The sequence below is a fragment of the Caretta caretta genome, chromosome 3 (genome assembly GCF_965140235.1).
Source record: "Caretta caretta isolate rCarCar2 chromosome 3, rCarCar1.hap1, whole genome shotgun sequence".
Taxonomy (NCBI): domain Eukaryota; kingdom Metazoa; phylum Chordata; order Testudines; family Cheloniidae; genus Caretta; species Caretta caretta.
The window spans coordinates 208173473-208184105 of NC_134208.1; the positions used below are offsets into that span (position 1 = coordinate 208173473).

General features: G+C 45.6%; 1 protein-coding gene across 4 annotated transcripts in view; it reads right to left on the bottom strand.

Annotated features, from left to right (window-relative positions):
• The window catches only part of ARHGEF33 (Rho guanine nucleotide exchange factor 33), a 51828-nt gene extending 41833 nt beyond the window's left edge, over positions 1–9995 (bottom strand). For all 4 annotated transcript variants that reach the window (XM_075127282.1, XM_075127281.1, XM_075127280.1 and 1 more), the window contains exons 1-2: positions 9860–9995; positions 4886–5031 (exon numbers count right to left, since the gene is read on the bottom strand). Coding sequence is in view for 2 of the 4 variants with exons in the window: in XM_075127280.1 (XP_074983381.1) it covers positions 4886–4907 (22 nt within the window). In the remaining 2 variants the exon portion in view is untranslated. The remainder of the gene's footprint in view (positions 1–4885; positions 5032–9859) is intronic.
• Positions 9996–10633: the final 638 nt, after the last annotated feature.

A 10633-nucleotide genomic window follows, 5' to 3' on the forward strand; every position in this document is an offset into this window, starting at 1 on the left:
ATGATAAACAAGCTTTTCAGTAATCCTCATCATATTTGGCTATCTGGGTGGAAGCCCAAGGCTGGGTTGTTTTAAAGGAACTGTATTCTGGCTTGTGGGTAACCAGTAAGGTATTGTAGAAGCAGTTTTATTGCTGGCTGGGTGAATCAAAGTATTGGAATAACCACCAATTTAGGGATTGTCTGCCCCATTCTTTGCAGTTTGAGCAATCTCAGTGTGGCGCTCCTGGGACTTACATAGAGTAAGTGTACCCTAACATTATGTGGGTGAGGAAATGAAGTTTGGATATGGAAGGTGAGCATACAGTGCTCAGGCTCTATAAGAGGCAAATCACCATGTTTAGTTAGTTAATTTTAGTCAGGTTTTAAGTTAGTTTCTCTTGGGTCTTTCTATAGCTTTCTAGGTCTCTACCTTCTCTTAAATTCTTCATCTTCCACTCAAGAATTGAGGAACCTGGAGCATCGGACTCTTTGGCATGCCAGAGGAAAGGCTGATCCTTTGTCTCTTACCACCAGGTTATCTAGGAAGAGTGTGAGTATATTAATCTAAGAAGCTTTATAGTAAATGATATCAAATGTACCTCTAGAACAGTATTATTATTATTATTCTGTAATTCTGATTGATTACTTTTCCCTTTATGTCAATAAAAGTCTTTAAGACTGTATTTCTGTTCTCAGAGTGAGTGTCTTTGTCATACATCCCCAGGGTACTTCCAAAACTCTGTGTAGCCTGACTCTGAGACAAGAACCGTATTATCATCTAATCAGATTAATTGGTGAGCCTATAACCATATTATATAAACAATAATAATAATCCCCTAAAATCAGGCAACAGCGCAGATTTATTTTAATGAATATATCTTAAAACAGACAATGGGAAAATTAAGATGGGAGCTCAAAGGCAAATGCAATTATTATTAAGTAATATAGGCACTGATGGATCTAGCAGAGAGGAGCCAGGAGTGTGAATAAGAGGGAGAGGGCTCAGCTGCAATTGGAACCCCTCTGATGACATAATCCGGGTAGTGAACTCCTCTTTGAATCCAGTGGTTTTGTATTTAGGAATGCTGGATCCAGGAGTTGATGAGCTAATGGGGAAAGACTTGGTCACTTCTTTGATGTCTTAATATGAAGGGCTCGAGGGTGATTCTCTGGCACCGTGCCCCAAGGAAAAGGTGATTCAGAGATGCACCCCCCTGGCAAGATCAGGGAGGCAGAATTATTTCCAGAGGGGAAGTGTTCAGGTGTGTGTGAAGGCAGCACTGTTGCTCCTGAGCTCCTGCCCAGTTCCTCAGGGCAGTGCAGACATGAGAGAGGAAGGGCCATGGCTCCCCTCCTCCTCTGCCCCCTTTGGAGTATCTTCTCATGCTAGTTTGTTACACGTGGGAAAGCCCACCAAAGTCAGTGGGGGTCTTTCCATTGGCTTCAGTGGGTGTGGATCAGGATCACTTCTATTAAGTGCTGACTCTACACCAGATTCTGTAGCCTGCTGCTGAGCAGGGGCAGATGGGGAAGGGCTCCCGCCCTACAACCTTTGCACTGTTCGGAGCAGAGCTCCTCTTTAAGGTCAGTGGGTATCCAGCTGAAATTTGCCTCACGCACCAGGTCCAGGGCATAACATGCTAACACAGAGCTGGGGGACGTTAGATTCTTGAGCTACCTTCTCATTTTCTGCTGTGACACCAAATGAATCTCAGCAGTCTGGGGGGGATATCAATTAATTGAAGGCATTCTGGAGTAAATTTCCATTTCAGCTGGCTGTAATGCATGGGACCGAGGTGCACAGACCTAATTTAGTAAAACTAATTTAAAAAATTAACCCCATTGTTCCCATGCTTAATTTAAGCATTGTTCCCATGCTTAATTACTTGTGGATATACAGCCCATACTCTGGAGAAGAAAATACAAATGTACTCTGCTCTCATTTATGCCCTTCCTCTGAAATCCTTTTGCACCATCAGAATTTGACCCTTTCTGAGAAAGGTCAAAGACTGTAAGACCAAAGCCTGGCTCTTGTCCATTGCTCAAACTTACACACTAATACAACAGCTGAATTAATATATACTTAAATACTTTAGCTTTTTCTCATGCTTTTTCTACCTGTCATCCTAAAAGATCTGAAGCCTTCAGCTTCAGCAGTTACTTCACCAACACAGAAATGCAGCCACCTCTGAGGTGGCGAGCAGCAGTTCCTCCACAGCATACAGCAATATCACACAACAGTTTAGGATGGAAAGTGAAGAACACTGCAGCCAAACGAAGCTGCAAGAACAATTCAGGCAGGCCAGTGAAAGCTGAAGTACTGAATCTGCAACCACTTAAGCATGTGCTAACCTGTACGTACCAGAGAAGTCCTGTTGACTTCAAGGAACTACTCATAAAACTAAGTATATACTGAAGTGATTGCAGGATTGGGGCATAAATTGGAATTTGGTCACAGAACACTAAGATTAACATCAACCCTCTTGTGAAAATTGACTTGAGATCGTCAAGGGCTCAGGACCTTATGTCTCTTGGGAAAGACTTCATCTCCAACAGCGGGGTGTCCCTGTAGGCCATGATGCTATAGTACTGCTTTGGCACGGGTTTTCACTCTAAATATGATGTGTGTCAAATAAACTAAAAACAAATCATTTAAATGGGTTCTGTTCTAAATTTCAAAGTTATGGAATAAAGACCTATCCTTGCATGTATCTGTGCACAGAACTGAAATATACAGATTTGCATGTGAAAGAACTGTATGATCTAACCCCAACTTTTCCAAAACACACTGTTATCTGTTTCCATTCCACCCCATCCCAACAGGGTTTTAACAGCATATTGGTAGGTATGAAGGTTAAGTCCATTAATGGCTATTAGCCAGGATGGGTAAGGAATGGTGTCCCTAGCCTCTGTTTGCCAGATGGATGGCAGGAGAGAGATCACTAGATCGTTACCTGTTAGGTTCACTCTCTCTGGGGCACCTGGCATTGGCCACTGTCGGTAGACAGGGTACTGGGCTAGATGGACCTTTGGTCTGACCCAGTATGGCTGTTCTTATGTTCTTGGTATAAGTAATGAATGAATCAGGTCCAAATTCTGCAAGGACCTTAGCACATGCTATATTTTAAGCAGCCCGTGCTTAAAGTTAGGCATGTGCTTAAGTATCTTCTAGAACTGGGGCCTAAGACATATGTGATATAAAATGCTTTCATTAATAAAATCAGCTTCTCCCCAGGTGAGCAATTCACAATTCATTGTCAGATTCTCAAACTGAAAATATCTGCAATACAAAGAATGTGACCGATACAAAGCCCTTATAGATCTCCTTTGAACTCCTAATTTCTGTATTGAAATACTTTTTAAAATGTTCTACATTTGTTATTAGCTTTTACTTTTTAATAATTTGACAAGGTAATGGATAGTTCTACCCCCTACCCTCCTTCCTCCCCCCACACCCCCCAGATTAGAGTAAAACATTTTTGGTTTCTAGATGAAATGAGTGGGATTTTCCAAAGCACTCGGGCACAAATCCTCAAAGGTATTTAGGTTTCATAGATTCATAGATTCATAGATATTTAGGCCAGAAGGGACCATTATGATCATCTAGTCTGACCTCCTGCACAATGCAGGCCACAGAATTTCACCCACCACTCCTAAAAAAGACCTCACATCTATATCTGTGCTATTGAAGTCCTCAAATTGTAGTTTGAAGACCTCAAGGAGCAGAGAATCCTCCAGCAAGTGACCCGTGCCCCATGCTACAGAGGAAGGCGAAAAACCTCCAGGGCCTTCCAATCTGCCCTGGAGGAAAATTCCTTCCCGACCCCAAATATGGCGATCAGCTAAACCCTGAGCATATGGGCAAGATTCATCAGCCAGATACTACAGAAAATTCTTTCCCGGGTAACTTGGATCTTACCCCATCTATGTGTCAGGGTCCAGATGTTTTTGGTGCATTATGAGCAGCTATACTTGTTCTCTATTTAGACACTGGAATTGGAAGTGGGGAGGGGTGAGCATTGGACAAAAATTGGTTGGATCCAGGTACTAGTTAAAAAATTAGCAGGATCCAGGTAGATCTCCTTTTTGCCTTTATCCCTGTTAGTTCTGCTGGATTCCTATCAAACATTGGTATACAGTAGCTCATTGGAATCACTACAATATCCCTTTCCTTCAAATACAGCCAATGGAGATAGAATATAGTGCCGGTAACCCACACAAGGTTTACCCCATTCAAATTGGACGGGAATTTAGGGAAGCAGCCTGGAATGACATGAGCTAGAATTTAGCTGAGACAGCAGGGCCAAATCCCCAAGTTTTATGAAAAGACCCATGGGAGTTTTAATATCCATGACTCTGATTTTACATCTCTGCTGAAAGATGTTAATTCCTGCAGCATCACGCCAAGGCATTGGTACTGGAAAGAGCCCACTGAGCCCCACCTCCACTTCTTGTAGAAGCCAGATTTTCCTGGGAGGCTTCCTATAGAAGTACTGACCCAGCCCAACTCTACTTAACTGGCCGATGAGACTTGAAGTCAGTTTGTATTCCAGCCCACAATGAGATGGGACCTTGTCCATTTACCAACCCCACAATGACATACTCATCCCAGCAGAAAACAACACAGAACCCTCATTCCTGTCTTAACTCCTATTGAAATAAATGGAAATTAGGTGCCTAAATAACTCTGAGGGATCTGGGCCTCAGTGCTGGTCTGAAGTCAACTGTAGATTTACCAATGGCTACAGAAGGAGCAGCATTAGAGCAGTGCTGAGAGCTTTTGAAAATCTCTCTTTCCGAAAGGTCTCTTTTACAGAGCTGGGTTGTGTTTTCCAAAGGAGTGATTTCTCTTGCTGGAGAGGGCTTTGTTTTTTAGTTAACCTCTATCAAAGAGTGCACTTTACCTTCTTGTTTGTTTGAATCCATGGCTGTGCTTTGCTGCTCGTCCTCCCTGGGGAGTTCTGCCTCTGGCCTCACTTCAGAGGGCTTTTATTGTTCACTTTGGAATAACTAGCGTGTGAGTTCAATGAGGAGTTGGATGATCCAAGCCCTGTTTTCAGAACAAGTATAAGGGGGTTATTGAGCTAGAGTATCTTGAGGCAGACATTCAGAGCAAACACTGAAGGAGAGAGAGAACAAGTTGAACTCTCATGTCCCAGGAGGGGCTACAGAGACATGGTGACAGCACAGAACCCCTCTCCCTTTAGTCTTTCATAAACGCCATGTTCTCAGGACCAGGTGCTGGCAGAGAAGAGGTGGGTGGGTAGGTTTCCATCTGCTTACCCCCTTTAGACTCTTTCCTAGCCAAGGAGAGAGGCCTCGTGGCTTGTTAAACTCTGAGGCAAAACAACCTTGTTCTGAAGCATTTGATGAGTACTTACGGAAATGCACTGATTAAAGCACATGAGCGGCAGTGCAAAGAAGCATGTCTCCCTCTCCGCATTCTACTGACATTTGTCTGCTGAACACTCCATAAGCCTGTCTATGGGCTGAGTTATTCACTCAAGAGATGCTCATTATACAGGGTTTATGACTGGTCTCACCGCTGCTCAATGCTGTCCAGCCCCCCTGACTTTCAGAGGCGATGGACACCTGTAGCTCTCCTTGAGGTTACTGGGTGCTGTCAGTGTGCAGCACCCCTGAAAATCAGGCGCAAAGAGCATGACTACCTTTCCAGCTCACTCCCGCACAGACAGCACAAGCATTTCTCTCCACCCCTTTACAGTCCCCTTGGAGCACAATCTTCTCCTTGGTAAAGCACCCCAGGGTTTCACCAGAGGGATCGGGTCATTCCAAATCCCAGACTACCTCATTGGCCCCCTGCAGACTAGGAAGTTGATGCTACTGAGGACTGCCCCCACAGTCTTTCGGACCCCCCACCCAAAAAAAAAAAAAAAAGAGAGAGAGAGCTGATCTGTATCACGCTCTTTGGATATGAGTCACCCAGCATGTCTCTTCTTCCCAGAAGCCTGAATGTGAGGAGATGGGAGCCCCTCCCAGCAGTCAGGAGGACAGTGTACCACACAGGGAGGGCCTGTGGACTTTGAGGGATGCTGCTCCTAATGAAGTTAAATATTAAAAGCACTGATCGATTGGATTCAGTTTAATAGTCTCATTTGGTGACTGTTTCTTGTGCCTCTTGTGTAGCCACAGAATGGATCCCCGTGCAGAGTTCAGAGTGCTGGGGACCGTTGGGACAGGATTTAGGCCATGTGCCATATGCCAGTGGTTCTCAACTAGGGGTACGCATCTCCCTGGGGGTATGCAGGGAGATTCCAGGGGGTACATCAACTCATCTCGGTATTTGCCTAGTTTTAAAGCAGGCTCCATAAAAAGCACTAAGGGAAGTCAGTACAAACTAAAATTTCATACAGACAATGACTTGTTTACACTGCGCTATATACTATACACTGAAATGTAAGGACAATATTTATATTCCAGTTGATTTATTTTATAATTCTATGGTAATGTTGGGAACACTGGAGCATGGCCACTAGGTAACTCGAGGGGATGTAAGACCACGAGTGTCGATGAAGCCCCCTCGCACTAGGCCCCGGTGTCCTTGCCCCCCCCCCCCCGCCTGGAGGCACTCGCAGCAGCTCTGCGTGCTAGGCCCAAGTGTCCTTGGTCCCCCCGCCTGGAGGCACACACAGCAGTTATGCTGAGAATCTGCAACAGTATGTTGCAGAGTCAGACTGCCTGAAACTAAGCAAGGCCAAACAGGGGAGATATGGAAGAACAATGCTGAATAAAGCAGCTTTATGTATAGTTTAACAAATGATACAGAGAATCAGGGAACTAGCTGGGAACTGGATTGGCTGGCTATATGGATACTTGGAGCAGCTTGCTATTGGATAAGTATGCTGGGAAAAAGGATGTATAAAAGCCTGTGTAACTTCCTGCTCTGTTGTACAGGATTTGAGATTCAAATCTCCCTGTACCTTTTTGAAGCTTCAAATAAACTTTTCTGCTTCTCCACCCCATTGTGATTATTGGGTGTAGCATACCGGGTAACGAACCAACTCAAGCTGTTGTTCAGCCTCTCGGCACTGGGTGCTGGCAACAGTAAAAATGAGAAAGTCAGCATTTTTTCAGTAATAGTGTGTTGTGACACTTGTATTTTTGTCAGATTTTGTAAGCAAGTACTTTTTAAGTGAGGTCAGGGGCGACATATTCTTTCTAAAAGTCTGGGGGGTGGGGGGAAACAAGACCTCCCCATTCTGGTGCTCCTGAGTGAGCTAGAATTTGGGGTTATGAAAGACAAATCAGACTCCTGAAAAGGGTACAGTCATCTGGAAAGGTTGAGAGCCACTGCCATATGCAATGGCAACCGGAGCATCGGTAAATATCCCTGGGAGAACTTGGGGTGACCACACATAGGCCGAAAGATACTTTACTGAGGAGTAAAGGCACATTGAGACCTAAGATATCTCCCCAGACCATGGGATACAAGCAAAAGGAGAGGTCAGTTGGGGATCTGGCTTTCCACGCATGCTCTGCAAGCAATAGGCCTGCTCTGTCTGGCAGAAGGACCAGTGACTGAGGGAACAACTCCCAGCCAGAGCCTCCTGACTGGGAGACTGCTTTGCCCTGGAGAAACAAAACACCCGATTCCATCTCCAACTGGCCAGAAGACTGCACCTCATTCTACAAGATGCTGACCTGGAGATAGTGGTTTGCAGAGTTCCAGCCTCCAGGTTAGATTATTGTAACACATCGATCAGAGCTAGGAAAAGGTCTAACTGGTGCAAAACGCAGCAACCCATCTGCCCATCATCCCAGCGCAGTAATACCGGCTCCCCAATATATAGTGAGCACAGTGCAACTTCTCCACCCATAACCAAAGCCCTCCATGGGATTGGCCCTTGGCCCCGACTGCCTGAGAGAGCCTCTCACCTCAGCGGCATTCAACTGGAACAATGCAACTGCCAGCCAATAGGTGACCCTAACCCTAACCCTGAACCCAGCATGGTGCTCAAAACGTTCCCAGGAGCTGGAGCTGGACCATGGGACTTGCTACCAGAAGAGATGATGACGACCATGGAATGGGCCGGCTTCACAACAAAATGCAGAGCTCATCTCTGCAGCTGAGTTTCCCCCCAGTCACCATCATGCTTTCTCTCACTCACACAATTGGCCGATCAAGCTGCTTCTCCTACAAACTGACAAGGAAGGCAGAGACTGAGCTTGTTCTTCCTATTTTGCCACACTTGCCAGGTGCTGCTCAGAGAGCCCAGTGATGGGGCCTCTCCAGAACATCCCAGCCCAGGTACCACAGGGACCCACCATGACAAACCTGATGTAGCAAAGGGACAGTTTAGGGAGAGCAAGAAATTAGGCTAGGAAGGCTTTTTCTGCCTAATGCTTTGCAGCCCTTTGGCTGCAGCTGTCACTGAGGGACGCTCGCCTCCTCCTGCAGACACCCCTCAGGAAGGCCCCAGAAAGGGAGCTAAAATCAGGTTCCTCTCACTGAGTTTTGCCACATCATTCCACTGGGGAAAGAAGTGGCATTTTCCCTCCTCCCTGGGGAAAGAACAGGGTTCTTCCCCTCAAATCAACACATCCCCCCAAATCAGCAGAGATCCCAGGAACCAAAGCCATCTGCAGCAGTGTCCGTCCTGCCCCAGCTCTGGCAGCCTTGGCCTCTCACCCCGCCAATTTCCAGTGGTGCTGCACTGCTGTGGCCTCCTCCACTAGTGACTCCCCCTGAAGCTTCCCCTCCTCCCCACAACAGAGGAGTCATTGTTCGAAAGTTAATGCAGCAGGAGTCTGCATCGACTTCTCAGCCGATCGAATGTGGGGCATTGAGACAGAGGGAAGGATAGGAATTTTCCTGTGATCCCAACTCGCCCTATGCTCTTGTGGATCCCTGAACTGTCCATGGAGGGAGAAAGTGCTGTGGAAGAGACAACACCGAAAGGAGGGGATCTATGCATGAAATACTCCCTCTGTGAATGGATCTGGAGCCGGGAAGAGGGTGCATAACCCCCACTCTCTTTTATGAACCACAGCTTCTGCAGCAATGGTGTGCTTGCCTTTCTACCAATATGCAGCATGCAGCTCAGGATGGCACAGATTGGGGAAATGATCAGTTATTTAAAAAAGAGACGACAATGCATGAGCATCAATAAGTTAGTGATAAAGTTTTAACCCAAGCTAGACCTAATATGCTGGCTGCATGGCTTCTATTCATTTGGCTTTTGGTCACATTCAGTTTCTGAAATCATGAATTCACTGTACTAAATACAAAGGAAAGCTAGTTATCCATTTTTGTTGGTAATCATTTTTTTCTCTTTGCTCCCCAAGGGATCTTCAGTGCGTTGCCTTCTTTAACAAATCTAGTTAACAAATATGTTGTGTCAGAATCTATCCACAACCTTACTTGCATAGTTCCCATTTCACAACTGATTGTTCTATTAGCTATCCAGTGCCCATAAAGAGCATACATTTCCTCGGAGGGTAAAAAACAAATGATTTCCTGTATCATTTTACCCCCAGAGTCTGACTAATTCTAATTTTATCTACATACATATATTTCAAATGAGCATGTCTTCCAATTCAGATCTCAGTTTTGCTGCTAAATGGCATGGACTGTTAGCTCTCTTTACCCTTACTCTGATAATTTAGATACAAATCCTTAAAAGTTTGTTTGACAATCTGGGACACTGCACAGGCAAGAAAAGAAATTAGCCAGAAATAATTGCAGTGAATCCAACAACTGAGGAATGGTTTTTGCTCTTAGAAAATACCTAACTACCTGCTTATGTGCTGTAAATCCAACACCTAATAAACACATGCCACTAGCTTTTCCCACTAGCATGAAAAATGCCATTACTAAAACAATTCTAGACCCGAAGCTCAGGACATTTTAAACTTACCCAAGGCTAGGTAAAAGCTCCTTCAGTGGTGGTACTTGTCTGAGTTGGGACTGTAGAAAAAAGAGAGATGAATGCAATGGTAGCCTGATGGTTCCCAGAATGGGACAGTCACATGCTAATCACTCATTTTAAATGCGGGCATCACAAATGCCTTCTAATTATGTAAGCTTCAGGTCACATCCCCGTGGGTAACTCAGGACTGTGTGTTCTGCAGAAGATGATGCGGATTTTTTTTTTACATTAGAATTGTACGTTTTTGCAGAAGGATGCTTTGTAGCCCTGGAAAGTGTGCTAACCCAGGGCCTGAAGCAACAGCCTTGTTTCTGACTGGAGCTGCAGAACTCCACCAGGCTCAGAGGGTGCAGCATGCCTTCCACTCCAGATTGGCTAGACAAGTAGAAAATGGCCCCCACCTCCTCTCTACCCCACAGTAGCACGGACTCTGTGCCGCTCCTGTTGTTCCTGGGAGTGCAGAGGTCAGGAGAGGCTCCTGGCACCTTCTCCTCCCTTGTTCGTGCACACAAAGGCAGGTGTGGCCCTAGCGGGGTTCCAGAGCCCGAGCTCCAGCCTGACTTCAACTGTCTACCCTGCAGTTAAATAGCCCTTCACCTGAGCCTCACGAGCCGGAGTCAGCTGGCATGGGTCAGCTGTGGGTTTTAATTGCAGTGCAGACATGAAGACTGAGGGCAGCACCAGCAGGGCGAGTGGCAGCACAGGGGAGCAGCAACCATTTATTTTTGGATTCTCCTCAGACTATGATCAATTTTCAACAGA